The sequence below is a fragment of the Echeneis naucrates genome, chromosome 15 (genome assembly GCF_900963305.1).
Source record: "Echeneis naucrates chromosome 15, fEcheNa1.1, whole genome shotgun sequence".
Classification (NCBI taxonomy): domain Eukaryota; kingdom Metazoa; phylum Chordata; class Actinopteri; order Carangiformes; family Echeneidae; genus Echeneis; species Echeneis naucrates.
In genome coordinates, this window is record NC_042525.1 from 19747359 (window position 1) to 19763614 (window position 16256).

The 16256-nt window shown below is 40.7% G+C and overlaps 2 protein-coding genes across 3 annotated transcripts in view; one reads left to right on the plus strand and one right to left on the minus strand.

Moving 5' to 3' along the window:
- The window catches only part of pdzd8 (PDZ domain containing 8), a 43697-nt gene extending 38637 nt beyond the window's left edge, over window positions 1-5060 (plus strand). Inside the window, exon 5 of the mRNA XM_029520601.1 lies at window positions 1-5060. Within this exon, the coding sequence (XP_029376461.1) occupies window positions 1-2351 (2351 nt within the window). The 3' untranslated portion in view covers window positions 2352-5060.
- slc18a2 (solute carrier family 18 member 2) overlaps window positions 4835-16256 on the minus strand; it is a 23218-nt gene continuing 11796 nt past the window's right edge. The window contains exons 8-15 of one of the 2 annotated variants that reach the window (XM_029520602.1): window positions 15141-15201; window positions 14629-14724; window positions 13383-13461; window positions 12991-13042; window positions 12573-12636; window positions 12350-12469; window positions 10313-10446; window positions 4835-9296 (exon numbers count right to left, since the gene is read on the minus strand). In XM_029520602.1, the coding sequence (XP_029376462.1) occupies window positions 9189-9296; window positions 10313-10446; window positions 12350-12469; window positions 12573-12636; window positions 12991-13042; window positions 13383-13461; window positions 14629-14724; window positions 15141-15201 (714 nt within the window). In that variant the 3' untranslated portion in view covers window positions 4835-9188. The remainder of the gene's footprint in view (window positions 9297-10312; window positions 10447-12349; window positions 12470-12572; window positions 12637-12990; window positions 13043-13382; window positions 13462-14628; window positions 14725-15140; window positions 15202-16256) is intronic. The other variant, XM_029520603.1, reaches the window with a different exon arrangement.

Consider the following 16256-nt stretch of genomic DNA (forward strand, 5'->3'; position numbering starts at 1 on the left):
GTGTCAAAGTGACATCCTCAGTTCAAGTTCCCAAGCTGCTGAAGCAGGCTGGAGACAGGGTGATAGTACTGTATGAGAGACCAGTTCGTCATCAGACCTCCTCTTTGGGAAGTTTGGGAACTCTTCAGGAAGGCTTTGGGCAAGTAGAAGAAACAGGTTTTATTCCCCAGCCAGGAGGTTATGAGGAAGACCCAGCCCCCATTACCACCCTGTCTGATGTGTCGGACAGCAAAGACATGGACTCTGAGTTTGAAGAGTTGATTGTTGACTCAAAACCTAGCCAAACTGGTGGCTCTAACAACAGTAACACAAATACCAGTGACACGAAGGAGGAGTTCTTACTTACAGTAAACCAAAGCCCTAAAAGGACTATGGCCAACTTGGCCTCTAAGCCCCTTGGTACCATATCACCCATTCTCAACCGCAAGTTAAACCTGGTGGGTCTCCAGTCACCACTAAAGCCTCAGCCCAAAGAATCACCAAAGCCCTCGCCACAGAAGACCAGTAGTGATCCAGGGGAGGGTGTTCAGCGCCCTATCATTCCTCCCCCAACTCCTCCCGCTCGCCCTCCTGTGCCACCTAGACCTCAAATAAGGTTGACATCAGAAACCAGTCTCTTCGAAGGGGCTGAGTCTGTTACAACTACAAATGCTACTGTTCCTCCTGTCACCACCACCATCAGTGCTTCTGAAAAATCTCCAGAAAAAGGTCCTCTGACTGGTGCCAATGAGGACAAGACTGGCACTGAGAAGACAAGTGTCAAACTGACTGAGACAAAGCAGTCTACCAGGCCAGCAGAATCCAGTGATGAGCTGCCAGTCTCTTCCAATGTGACCAGCAGCAGCAAGACTGACCAAGCAAAAGACAAAGCTTCAGAGAGCTCATGCAGCACACGAGACAGTCTAGAGGACCACTCCATCTGGGAATCCCCAGAAACCATGTTTCGTAACCAGATGGCACGCTGGCCCAAAGCCTCAATGGTGTTTGAGGTAGAGAGCAACCACAAGTACCTTAATGTGGCCCTGTGGTGCAAAGATCCCTTTAAGCTAGGTAGTTTGTTGTGCCTGGGTCATGTCAGCCTCCAACTAGAGCATGTAGCGCTGGAATGTATGGCCACATCTTCAGCAGAGTTCCAGAGCACGTTTAGGTTGGGGCCTCCAGAACCCAGAGCTAATGTCAGCCGCACTGCACTGCGCAGCCTCAGCTCCCACAAGGGCTTCAATGAAAAGCTGTGTTACGGAGATGTTACTCTGAACTTCTGCTATTTAGCTGAGATTGACTTTGACAACCCAGGAGGGCAGGTAGAAAGGGAACATGAAGGGAGTCTTCATGATGAGGACAGTAAGGATAGAGAGAGGGAGCATGTTCCCTCGGCACTTCGGGATGAATTGGCCTACAACACCATGCAGTTGGTGGAGGTTCGTCACAACTTCCAGGACACCCAGTTCCAGAACCCTACCTGGTGTGAATACTGCAAGAAGAAGGTTTGGACCAAGGCTGCCTCTCAGTGTATGATCTGCGCCTATGTTTGCCACAAAAAATGCCAGGACAAGTGCCTCTCTGAAAATCCCTTCTGTGTGGCAGCAACTGAACGTCGTGGGGCTGATCCTGAAGCCAAATCCTCTATAAACAGGGCCACTACTGGTCTAACACGCCACATCATTAACACCAGCTCTCGCCTGCTTAATTTGCGTCAGGTGCCCAAGACCCGGCTAGTTGAACAGGTGGCTGATGTGGTGCCAGGAGCAGTGGAGCCTTCACCCAAGGATACACCCAACACTTCTGATAACGAAAGCAGTGATACTGAGACATACACCAGTGGTGCAAGTCCCTCAAAACAGCCCACCAGCAGTGGTGGCAGCAGTAAGCTTGTACGCAAGGAAGGTGGTTTGGATGACAGTGTATTCATTGCTGTCAAGGAGATTGGACGAGACTTGTACCGTGGGCTGCCCACAGATGAGCGCTCCCAGAAGCTGGAGTTGATGCTAGATAAGCTGCAGCAAGAAATCGACCAGGAACTGGAGCACAATAATGCCCTTCTGCTGGAGGAGAGGGAAGCAACAGATGCCCGGCGTAAGGCCCTAATTAGTACTGCACTAGCCAAGTCTGGAGAGAGACTACAGGCTCTCACCTTGCTAATGATCCACTACCGGGCAGGCATTGAGGACCTGGAGTCAGTTGAAAGCACCTCTCCTTCAGAGCAGCAAGGCTTTAAAGGTAAAGGAGAGGGGCTGGAAGAGGAGGCCCTGATAGGGACAGAGGTCTATGACAGTGACATCTGCAGCCCTGTGGAAGTGCAACTGCTGGATGACATTACTGAGGAACAGATTTGTGTGGAGGCACTCCACTAAATCCAACTACAAACAAAAAGAAGAGGAAAGTGGCATGTCTCCCTACAGAACTGTGTTCAGATAATTTTTTCAGAGGAATTTCAGCAGTCCGTTTTATATAACGGAGATGTTTGGTTCATTTCCAAGCTTCATGGTTAACCTGTCAATGTTTTGATTTTGAGTTTCCTTGCTTGTCTGTCTTTTTCTAAATTAGTTTTTAAAGGGAAGATTGAAAGCCACACTTTTATCAGCCCTCAGTAGTGCTGCACGTTTATCCTCCACTTTTGCTTTTCTGTGGCTTCAACAGGCAATTATATGCTTTTGGTTTAGTTTTGTCTTGTCTGCAACTACTACAATGGAAGGACTTGATGTGCACTTTTCTGTGGTCAACTCATCTGAAATGCCAAGAACAATGCTCAATATTTGCTTGTTGTGAATGCTATGAAGGAAAAGCAGGTTTAGACCACCTCTTGCTAGTCTAAGGACCCTACAAGCCTCATGTTTATCTTGTTGTTTTGAGATTTTTTTTTTTAAAACAGTGATATATTTGGGTTTTAGAAGTGACATTTTCCTGTTTACTAAGCTTCTTGGGTTTTCAGCAGCTGCATAATTGAGTGGAGCTTCCAATAACATTTTCTTTACTTTTGTTTTGATTGGGGAAGCCAAACGTCTTTCAGTATCTATGTCCTAAATTTTAGAAAATGTGTTTCTGTTTTGTTTCATTTTGCCAAGTAACATTTTTCTAAGAACAGCCTTTCAAACTTCTAAAACTGAGCTAAGGCACATAACTAACCAAAACCATCATTGGTGAAATGGAGGTGAAAGGCCCAAAATGTACTACTTTTGACAGATTTCCAAATATTGCTATCCAAGAGCTCTCATGAGAGGTTTTCCACAAATTTTTCCTCCCGGTCATTTATTTGTCTGTATGGTATGATATGATTTAGTACATGTTATTGACCATCATGAGTTGTTTTGATGAACATAAGAATGAATGCATATTCAACCTGTCCAGTGTTGTCCTGGCCTATTACATTGTTTTTTCAGCATTAAAGAGCATCTGGGAAGTAATACGTTTTGAAGGGTGAGAAGCTTACTATTATGGATCAAAAGGAAAGACCTACACAAAATAGCAAGAAATCTTTTGGCAATGCTCTTTTACTTGAATGGATGTTTTCCCAGCCAGTGTGACTTCACATATTTCGAGTAGAAATACAGCAGAGTCTGATGGTGGATATTGAATGCGGTCGGGTTTGACAGCTTTCTAAAAATATCACTAGCAGTGCAGCAAGTACAGGGCCAATGCTTATTGGAAAGCAAGCTGCTGTCTGTTAAAAAAAATTGATGTTGAAACATCATCCAGGAATAGACAAAGAGTTTGGAGAATTAGATACTCGGATATTTTAAAAAAGTGCCCATTTATTGCAGTGGCATAATTTCATTCTTTCTTTGACAGTTACGGTAAACAGTAGAAATCTGATGTTTAAGTCACATCTCACTGCGCAAGTAAACTGCCCTGCTGGGTGGGGTAGGGTTGGTTGTTTTATGACTTTTTGGGAAAAGAGGACAGGCTTCACTGTCAAGTTCACCTGAAAGCTCCTGTTTAGCAGGAGCCATCTGGTCTTTACTGTCCTGTTTGCAATCGTTTTCTCTCCTTTGCACTGAGCATGTGTGAACTAGTACGGGGATGAGTATAACACCCTTAAAACTTTGAAGGAGAATTCTTAGTTCCTGGAGAAGCAGAATCTGGTGTGGGACATGTCAATAAAGAGGCCTTTTAGTCCCTTTTGAAGTCTGTGATGACGCATCATTCACAAGATGGAGAATGCAAGGGCCAAACCTTTATAGCACTGCATACGTTTGCAAACCAGGGTAGCTTGACCTGTCAAACTAAAATTTTAATTTAACATAAAACTGTTTTAAATGTTCATTAAAACATTAAGTAACATAAATGCATACTTAAGGCCTTTTATCTTCCCTATCTCATTTGAAATCCTTTGAAAGTCTCTTTTTAACCCTGTAGCTGTAGTTGTGGGAAAATACAGACCAAGTATGCACATTAAGGACAATGAAGTGGGTTTGTGTACTGATCATATTTTTTGGGTAAAATACGACAAAGCTAATGGAGGATTAAAGAAAGTCTTTTGCTAAACAGCGTGAAAAAATTGGGATGAGTGTGTGATGGCTCAACAAAATACAGCCCAGGCCGTGGAACAGAAACATTACACAAATATATATGTTCCACAACACAAGCATCATCTTTACTTTTCTTCCACTGGCAGAGTCAGTCAGCTTTCTGTGTGGTCAGTGCGCGCAACTTCAAATCTTCAGCTGAGGCACAAACCATCGACACAGCATCACAAACCACATAGACCCTTGTGGCTATGCAGGCAAGGAAGGGATGAACCAGCTCTTCTTGAAAGCTTTTAGCAGGTCAAGGTGGTGTTGGTTTCTTTCTCTGTATGTGGGGGGATGTAGTTCAGTTCTCAAGAAGGCTCACATGATGAAGCTTTATTGTACATAACCTGAATAAACAAGCTCAAATGACTTCCCATGCCTATGTTGTGGTTCATTGGGTTCACACAAGAAATTTCAAGGCACAGTCTGATGTACATGTGAACAAGAGTCACCAGCAAATATCAAAATACAAGACGTGAACATTTAGTTAAATCCACAAATCTTTCAACAAGTGACTAACACTAGAGAAAAATTCAGTCCAAATGAAAGGTTTATTTACATAGACAAATCCCAGTGTATATTATTATGATGACGATGACACTGAATGTATAGTTAATCATTACCTTTATGTGTATGGATGGTATGTAAGAATAACTTATGCTGCAAATAATCAATCTACATTTTTTGATTAAATTGATCATCAGATTTTTATCACTGACAACCAATTAAAAGCTACATAAAACCTGAGTTAACTTTTTTTCCCAAATTACTTTCTTTTCTGTTTGCATTTAATGAAAATTTTATACATTTTTTTATATTGAGTCATAAATTTCTGACCTTGCCTGTACATTCAGAATAAAGGTCTAGGGGCCCAAAAAGTTTACTTTGCTGGTTCTTTCAATACAGTTTAACTAGACATTCTGAGCAAATACTATCACATCCACATTATCTACATCTTAGCAGCTAGAAGTGGACCACAAACGTAAACAGATATGCTAACTGGTGAATTTGTGAGAAAGGAGCCACATGTAGTGTAGAAGTGATTGCAGGGAATGTTTTAAATTAGCCACATTACCTTGACTCATTCCCACCAATATTTCAAGTAGAAATGTCCATGTAACAGACAGGTAGGAAACCTTCAGTTTAGTTGCTGCTGGTCATAGTTCAAAAACTCTAAGAAGTGTCTGGACTTTGGACTGGCTGCTGCTATAAACCAAAAGAAGCTGACTCACATAAAAAACAAAAAACTAAAATGTCCTTGCCATTCTGCCTTCTATACAAATTAGTGGGAGGCCGTATTAACCGTTTCCAGGTTAGGGGTGGTGGTGTTGGAGCCAATCCCAGCTCCCAACTGGGTGAGGGCAGGGTACAGGTTTCCAGTCCATCCCACCGAGACAGCCAGAGACGACAAAACACTCACACCTACAGGCAAATCAGACTCTCAAATTAACCCAAACATGCATGTCTTTGGATGGTGGGAGGGAACTGGAGTACTCAGAGGAAACTGGCACAGGCACAAGGTGAACATGCAAACTCCACACAGAAAGGGCCCTGGCCCGGGAACCAAACCTGCAACCATCTTGTTGTGAGGCAGCAGTGCTAACCACTATGCTGCTGTGCTGCCGCTTACTATCATGTCATATATTTTTATATAATCAGCAATTTCCTTTAATCTACAATTCTAGCATGAAATTGACTCAGATATTAATGCTATTGATAAAACATTACCCTGACAGAACAGTGCTGCGCTTGTACAGCTAAAGCTGTAGAATATGCAACCTGTTTTCTTGATGTTTCTTTGTGAATACATTGTCTTTCCCTCGAGAATGACAGTGGAAGAAAATGTGCTTAAGCTTCATTCTTTATGAAGCTTACCCGCATTTAGTGAAGAAGGAAACGAAGGGAAGGTATTGTGTGATCATCTGCAAAGTAATTGAAGCCCAGTGTTGAGATGGACAGGCTGATTACAGCGTGTCTGCTCGAATGTTTCCTCTCCACAGTTAACCGTTTGGCTGTCTCCCACCATCCAGTGCACACCATCAATGCGGGTTGTTATCTTTCCATACTAGGAAGAATGGTTGTTTGCCTGGGTTGTGCATATATTTCCAATCATACCGAAGTTGGCTGGATGCTCAGTAATATGGAAAAACCCAAAGGTAAAATCCTGACATCTTCTTTGAAGAAAAATTGGTTTTGAAGCAAACATAACGTTTAATAGACAACATGGGCTCCCCAAGAAAAAAAAAACATCCAGCTAATGACAGACATAATCGTAATGACCTTCTTAGTAACAAAAATACAAGAAAACTCTATACCTGACTCAGTCAGTTTGCTGACCACTCCAGCTGCTTTTGAATAATAATGATTATTTGACCCCTTTACTCTCCAGGTTTTCTTATTCAAAAAGCACAAACAAAACACAACAATCTGAACATTGCACTAAATGACGAACTGAACAATAAACAAGTTTTGTATGTAGATCACTCCATTCATCCAGTATCAGGGAGAGATAATCTCATTGGTTAATCTGAGGGAATGCGCCAAATAAATACATAAATAAATAACCAAAAACTATGAGGAGATTGAAATCCTGTTGATGCTCCATAGTTTATTAGATTAGCTTTAAATGTGGACATGACACATTACCACATGCTGCTTTACATAATGTCCTTTTGTACTTTATACAATACCTTGTGTCTAAGGGTCAGTGGGTTCAGTTAGCCTGAAGGACCAACACAATCACTTAGTGCAGGTGGCAATGAGTTGTACAAACTGTGTTAAACTTGTGTATAAGCCATTTAGTCTTTCAGTAAACATTGAAGTCTCATCTTATGACAGAGTATTAAATTGTTATTGAACAATTTGTGCACATGCCCAGTGTGAGTTGAGATTGGCTCCAGCACTCAATGCGACCCAGAAAGAAAATTTGTCGTAGAAGATGAATGAATGAATGAATCAACAGATTATCATGGTGAATGATTCCAGTGTGACATTCAAAAACGTCCAGAAAGGACATGAATAACAATCAGGTCAGATTAGTGGTGTCATTAGCGAGAATGTTTCTCTGAGAAAGCGCTAAGTATTTACTTTATTATATCTATTTGGGAGCTTTAGAGATGTTTGTGTACACCAGGTTGTGTGTGTGTGCAGCCGTTATAAATGAATAATTTGCAGATTGAATTTAGTTACATTAATCTAATTTGTTATAACGCTACAGTACACAGTTCATATATTTCCAAGGATCCAAGGATAACTGAAAATGGTTTTAACAGCCATCTCTGGATTTAGCTCTGTTTTGGGATTACAACTGAATATAGGCTATAAAAACTGTGACTCCAGTCATCTGTGACAAACATGTGTGAATCATACAAAGTAAGGTTGTGTTGCTGTCCAGACCAGTGATGCCACTGATCACGGTATGGCTGAGGGTCTTAATCCACAGATACCTGTGGCCTTATCAAAACCCCGTCACTTAAAGCCATAACCATAACATAATAACGCTGTGATTTTGACATTACATTTTCAATTATTTGATACTGCGAGTGCAGCATTTTGTTTACATGTTTGACATGCTGCTGCTGACAGTAAAGAATCCTGAATCCTGGATGTGCATGTTTTAGTTTTGTTAGCGTTATTCAGTTTTTGAAAATGAGACAGTAATCACCTATACCTGCATTCACATCTACAATTTAGAGTCACCATATAATGTAGTTAACCTAATGTGCATGTCTTTGGGCTGTGATAGCAAACTGGATAATCTGAACAGAAACAACTCAGGCACAGGTAGAATATGCAAACTATATGTAGAAAGCAAATGGTAAGAATCCTGAGCCTTCTCGTTGTTAGGCAGCAGTACTAACCATTGCTCCACCTTGGTGCCCCATGTTGCACTACTGAACTGTGAAAGTATCTTCCAGAGGTTTTGACACTTTTTAATGTAAAAAGGGTTTAACATTTACCCAGAACCCAGTGGAGGGGCTGCATATCCCATCAGGCCTTGGAACATCTTGAAGTCCCATCGGAGGAACTGGAGAGCATTGAGGGATGTCTTTAATTCTCTGCTAAGTCTGCTGACACCATGACCCTGCACCAGATAAGTGGGTGGATGAATGTATGTATGAAACAAAGGAGTGGAAATGTGACAATTTTTGTGATGATGCCCGAGCAGGACACTACTGTAAACTTTGTATTTGAACAAGCAGCTGAAAAGTGTTGACTTTCTAACAGAGGTTGGATGGAAGAGGCTGAGGTGAACACCCTTGGACCTGTATCAAAGCAAACTGGGACTGTACATTGGGCCAACACATCTCCTTTTTACACAAACACATATCTTCACTAACCACACAATAACCCAATACAGTATTAATATGGACACCAAACTCTTGTTGCTCAGCCCTCTCCTACAGTCTACAAAGTGCTTTATGACACGTCTCTCTATTAAATAAGGCTGTTGGCTAAAAAAATATCTCTCACGCAATGCGCTTGCAACAACAGATCAAGAACAACTTTGGTTTGCTCCAGTACGAATGCTAAGAAGACACTGAACAGTGAAGACTGAACGCAGGACATTCAGATGGAAAAATGTTGGCTGTTTCATTGCAATTTTTTTTCTTCTCTGTTCCCTTTTTTGTACAACAAATTAGATCCTCTGAAGGAATAACCTGCTTTGCTGGTGGACTGTTAATCATAATCGTCATACTCTGGATCCATGTCATCACCCTGATAGTATGTCCCTTGTGTGGAGTAGGACATTGTCTTCATTGAGCAGTTGGAATCCATCAAAATGGCCTGAAAAGACAGGTGTTGGAAAATGGTGATTTTGCCACAACATGTGTTAAAGTTCAGTAAGTAAAAGACCAAGAACTGCATCTTCCATTCATGCTCAGGTTTTTATGCTCAGCTGTCAAAATGAATCTATAACCCCACTCCATAAGAAATTAATGTCAGTTTGATATAATCCATTTAATGCTGTCATGTGTTACACAAAGAGCTTAAAGAGAAAAACTGCTCAGCATCTCTCTTGTAATAGTGGGTAAGTCATTAGACTGTTAAGATAGAACAAGATGAAACCACACACAAGCTACTTTTCTTGCATTGTGACCAGAATGAGACCATGAACTCATTAGGAAAACACATACTGGGCTAATAAATCAATTAGAATTAGGTCCATTTTCAGATAAATTTCCATACCATGACTTTTTACAACCAGTGGAGCCTCCCCTAATGGTCAGAAAGATTACAAGTTTATTGCTCTTCATTCACTTCACTTTTCAGACTGTGAGTCCAAAACCTTGATTTATAGACAGTCTATGGTCCTGAAAAAGCACAGATCACATGGCCAGTAACAAGCACTGTAAATAGGGAGCAGATTGTTTACTCTGTGGGTGAAGCATAAAAATCTCGAACTGAGGTGAACAACAGCTGCTAATCTATGTTGTTTCATTGCTGCTGGTTGAGGCTGATAAAACCAAATCAGGGCGTGACTGTGGCAGTCTACCTCATTGTTTCCAAAGGTCTCGGTGTCTGGCTGTTCAAGCTGTTCAACCTCACTGAGTTGTGTATATTGAGGAGAAAATGTTCCTGTTTTACTTTTAAAAGTATTCTTTTGGGGACTGCTAATAGAATGTAATGTGTGCATATAATCCAATCTGTGTTTTGACACGGTTGCAGTATGTCCTGTTTACTTACAGGCAATACAAGATAGAGCTGGGAGATGCACGTCATCATGACATTATCTTAGACCAAACCCTGCATTAATATACAGAAATATCAAAGTGAACAGAGTTGTGTGTTTTGAAGCTTACAATTTTTTCCTCGTGTCCTGGTGGATTCCTGAGAAAGAGGCAAAGTGGTGCAAAAAAAATATCCACAATTCCAATAATGGTCATGAGCCAGGGGAAGCCAATACTCTCGGCTATAGATCCTCCTATAGACGGACCTACACAACGGACACATCACACACTGGGTTAGTTGGCAGCTTAGTGATAACAAAGAGCTTATTGGTAATAACAGTTAGTTAATAAGTTAGAAATATTTTATTAATAATATTAAAATAGGAAAATAGAATATTAATATGAATTAATTTGTTTTTGTTAATCAACTTTAATGGGGCTATTGTTATGTAATAACATGGCAATAATAGGGTGACAATAGATTCATATGTTGAAATTATGAGATAGTTTTTGGGTAAGAATGCTATATTGCCATTGGATAGCTATGCAAATTTGTGATTAAAATTTGGCATTAATAAAGTCATCTACAGAAAACTCCTTTACACACTGACAATAAACTGATTTCCCTCACTGTTGTCTGAATCAATATTCTGTTTCAAACTGTTCAACACACTGTGGAGTCACCAGTCTGAGCTGGACGAAACACTTGTATTTGCTATTTGAACCTGGACACTATGCACCATGTGTTTAGTGGAAAACGCCATCAACTCTCCATAATCACCAGCTGGAAAAAAGCATCTTAAGATAAATGTCTTCTTGCAAAATTATATCGTAATGCGACCTTAAAGATCATATAAACAAAGAGGATTATTCAAATAGTTCAAGCTGGTAAGCTGTATTTTAACTACAGAGAGAAGGCCAGAGGAATCACAAAATGAGGGCCTTTGAGGGCCTTTGCGCCGTATAAAAACATGTGCAAACTTGATGTCACTCGCAAAAAAATGTGTAAGCTGATCTATTAAGGGTGCGCACTGAGGACTGTATCCTTGAAGTGAGCATGCGCTGTCCGTTGAGCACCTTGGCCTTAATGAATATGGAATATGGGCCGTTTCTGCCCAGGTGAGCAAAATACTGGGAGGGGAAAATGCAGATAAGAAACATTAGCACGCACATAACAATTTATCAATCCTATACGTAATTGCAGGGATTGTGATTGCGTCTAAATATAATACGTTTGAAGGGCAGGTTCACATCGTCCCAGCTTTACGCACAATGGCTGCTGTCATTGTCGCCAGGAGGCGAAACAGGAACAATGAACGCAGACGCAGAGAACAGATTTTTCTCATTCACGTCAGTATATTTGGGATGACAGAAGAAAAAATTATTCAGACATATCGCTAAGCTTGTGAATAGGAATCGCAAACACAGCCACTCATTAAACGTGCAGGTGATTCCAGAGGAGTCATAACTAATGTGACAAAATATCCTGGTTCGGTGCACAGCTCATTCATCATGAGAAATAGCAGTATATTTTCAAAGTTAGGAGATGGCGAGTATTGTGATGGCTGGCTGTTGTGAGAGTAGTTTCTACTACTCTACGCTATATAAATCATTTCTCTCATCGAACAAAATCAAACCATGCATTTTCATATGTGTCAAAGGTGACAATCCATCCCTTCCTCCTGACTCCGATACTCAACCCTACATTTCCAGAAGAGAATTGATACAGTGTGGCCCATATACGCACATGGAACATCGTGGAGCGCATGTTTGGGGTGCTGAAAAGCCAGTTCAGGTGTTTATTTGCCTCCTGCACAAGCATTTAAAATTCAACTGAATCAAATTTCATTTTGCGCTTTTGCTCTTCCTCCACACTCGCCATGATGGAAAGTCTGGCAGCATGCAAACTCCTCATTTAAATACTGCTGTTTGCACTTGTAGTCACATTGGCAATTTCTCTTCGTAGATCACCCACAAACCAAGAGCCCTTACCATGAGCCCGCAATTTAGCGCTCCTTTGATCTGAGATCTTAGTAGATCAGGCTCCTCAGTGACAACACAGTTTCATTGCTATTAACAATCTGAGCCAAAGTTTTCCAGGTATCAGACTCTGTGGCTGTTCAGTTTCATTTTAGATACCATAGAATTGCGTTTGAGTTCCCTGCTTACCTAAAGCAAATCCCATGCAGAAAGCCACATCAGCAATGGCGTATACACTTCCATACACTGACACATGCCGCAGGTCCACAAGGTAACCCATAATAGGCATCATGGAGGAATCCACCATGCCTGTGACACATCACAAACCACACAGGTCTTATACAGTCAGTGGCAAATATACTGTACCGCTGCTGGTGGTTTTTTAAAACTGTGTTCAGTGTAGCAGACATACCAATAGCAAAGCCCACACCAAAGTTTGGAAGAATCAGACCATAGATGTCTCCAGCAAATGGAACCTGTGAGACAGACAATGAGGTAGTGTTAAGATCCAACACTGCCCATGTAGACAGGAGCTGGCGGCTGTTAGGCTCATTGTGAAGTCAGAATGAAATTTGGTGAGCAATCAGCCATGAAACGGCTCTGCAACTCCAGAAGGGACACCTGGACATTCTGGGTGCCTTTTATCTTGAAAGCATTCAATCCAACCCCCTCACTGTTGCCCATACAAAAAATAATAGCTGTAAAATTTACATTTAGTTCTGCTTGTACTGGCTGAGGCGAATCATCTTTCCATTAAAGTGTAAGTTAGTGACTCAGCCATGCTTCAGAAGTGATATATTGTATGGTGGTGTTGTATTCCTTGTACTTACACATATTACACTGATTCCCACCACCACCATTCCGATGAGAGCACAAAGCCATCTGTAAGAAAAACAGGATGGAATTGACTCAACTAGAGGTATCACTGTAACTGACTGTGTTGGTGAAGTTAGTAAGCTGTTCTAACATCAAAGAGATTTCCGGTGGCTTTGGTTCAAAGCTCAACACTCAAAATCAGAAGGAAAAAGAGCAAAAATTTGCTTTGTTCAAGAAAGCACATACACACATATTACGGATGCTCTGTTTCATCAAGGTTTCAATAAAAGCAGCCTCGCAAACATGGAAAACTCATTTAGAGGAACGGAAACAGATGCCACTTCCACAGAGACAGAGAGCGAGAGAGAAAAAGAGAGAGCTAGATAAGGGCATCTTCCCTCCCTACCTCCCCATCTTGTGAGCCAGCGTGCCAAAGATGTTGGTTCCAATAAGATAGGAGATGGATGCTGGTAAGAAAGCGACGCCTGGGCAGTAGACAGACACACACAGATGAGAGAATGAAGGTGTGGGTAAGAAAAGCAGATCTCTATCAGAGCCTTATTACTGAGCTGCTATACGTCTTCCATTGTCTGTAATGAAGACTTACGCTTCTCACCTGCCCGTATATGACACCCTAATATCCTGTTTCCCCTCTTCCTTTTTTATCTGACCAAGACTTCATATACAACATCCTGTAGGGACAGACTAATAACAGCAAAGGCCTGAAGAATCCTCTGTGTTGAAAAAAGCTGTCTGAATGGAGGAGTGGCGCTCCTTCACAAAGTCAGGTCGCTGGGTGAGAAGTGTATGTAAATGTAATGACTAATTATATCTGTAAATGAAATGTAACAAGATGAGTGACCAGAGAATGCTCTCTGTCACAGACAGTGTGTTCACATGTCAAAGTTTTTTCTCTGTTTATTATGAGATCCAGATGTATGTACTGCTTTAATGAATGTTAAAAACTGTGAGTCTTCCAAAAGATGTGCATTTTCTTTTGTTTGGATCTATTGAGCTCATTGTGGACGGGGGGATGAAAGAAAAGACCGAAGACCTGGGTGTTAAAACCTTCTCTGGAGGAACTTTGGATGCTCTGCCTTTTAAATGTCAATATGGCAATTAAAGTAGGGTAGAAAGTCTGGGTGCTAAAAAAGAGCCTGGGGCTGACTGCTGACTCTCCTATTGAAAGAGGAATTCAGGTCCCTCTGTGCTTTGCACAGGGATAATAGAATTACTTTGATTTGATTGATTATTTGGATTTCCAGTTCTGAAAAAGCTTAAGATCTATTTAGATTTGTAATAGGAGCAGCAGGGATTTATGCCAAATGCGTAAGGTAAAGTAAAATTTGATGTTTCTTTTAGAGTGGTCCATAAACATAAATTAATGCTAAGGCAGGCAATTTGTGAGAGCGAAAATCTTTATTTTAAAGGTGAAATTTAGATTTATACTGTGAAACTAATTGAATGGCAACTTTCCCAGCTCTCTATATTATTACAGTTCCAGCCTCTGTTTCCCCAGTGGTTGGAAACTTGCTGGCCTTCCACAGGTAAAGCATCTCTGAAGATCCAGGACTGTACATGTGTTCTGCTTCTGAGTGAGTCAACCATACTTATATTTTCCTTGTCAGTAAATGTTCTCCTGTGGAGAATACCTAGCTGCCATTTCCTGGCGCACATAGTCTCCATCATCCAGATTGGCAGTGTGGGTTCCATCATGGCTATGGCCATGTTTCCAAAACAAATAGCACCTGTGAAGGGACATAGAACAAACATTAATTTCAAATCCCGCTCCTTCTAAAAGCTTTTAAATGCTGTCATTGTTTCCTTCTCATGATAAGAGACTTAAATGGAATATCACAATCATAGGCATCTGCAGGGAGATTTTTAAGTAATTAACTGTGTTCCCCTGTGGAAAAACATAGACAATGCTTCATAAATTTGACCCTAAAGCTTGTTGATATATGTCAAACTCATTGTCATGCGTGAGCCGAGCCTTTCTTCATGGTGGGTAGACTCAGGTTGACACTAGCAACGTTAATCAGGATCAGAGGCAGCTTCCTGCCCTGCTCTTTTTCCCAACACAATGAAAACAGTCAATATCCCACTACTGTTTGTCCAGACTGAGGTGGTGTGACATATTCTCCATATTCTATTCTTTTCTTACCAGCTGCAATCAGGATGTATGGATCTTTCATCAGTGTCAGCAGTGGGGTCCCCTTCTGACTCTGAGGGAGGAAAAAGACTATTATTGTCTTCCAGTAGCAGGAGCTGGGTCTGGGTTAGGTCTGCATGATATATCGGAAATAATCCCCTCGGGATAATGTTTGCAGATATTTCCATTTCAGTTACATATTTTTAGATATTTTAGATATTTTTCAAAAAGTAATAATATAGAAAAAGAAATAGATAAATCTATGTATTTATATATTTACGTATTTATATATTTGCATATTATGTTACTTTGAGTCTTGTATCAAAAATGCATGTGTTCTTTTTTTTTACATCTAGGGAACAGGATCTTTCGACCAGGGAGCCTCTGTTGCACCACAAAGCGCAACAATCTTGTGACACATTTCCTCATTCCTGCCATTAAAAAAAATTTTTTGCAGCTCCTGTGATTTGGATGTTGCACGTATTGGGATTTTGATTGTATTTTTTATATTTAAGCTTGCTGGCATAAGCAAAACCTTGCGCCATGATATTTAATGTAAATGAATAGTCCCACCTGACACATGAAATTCCGTGCTTAAAACAGGCAGAATTACACTGTAATGTGAATGGAACACACTTTGTTTGTTAATGAAGGACAACATTATCTTCATTCAGAAATATAATCTGACAGTAAAGTCAAATTAATTTGGTTTTCATGTTTACTTAACAAGTAAAGAGAAACAGGTAAAGCTTAATCAGTGTCAACTCAGGAACTTTATTGTAGAGAATTTTTCCAATTTACTAATGTTCATTTCTTTGGACTTATTTCAAATAATAGCTGTTGTCTGATGCCTCTGGGTTCTCATCAACTCCATGAATGTAAGAAAAGAACCAATCTCTGGCTTTTATTGAAAATGCACTGCAGATTGGAAACTGAATGTTAAATTGTTTGCTTCGCTGAATGTCAGGTCCTTTAAGTATTTTGCAGCATGTCCACTGATTTTAACTTTTCTTTACTTAGAGTCACGGACTCTCATCTTCTCTGTCTAAGGAAGTATACTTCCGAAAATTCTTTCACAGAACAAGTCACAAAATGCTTCACAGGTTAAACATTGTGTCTTTCCAAACT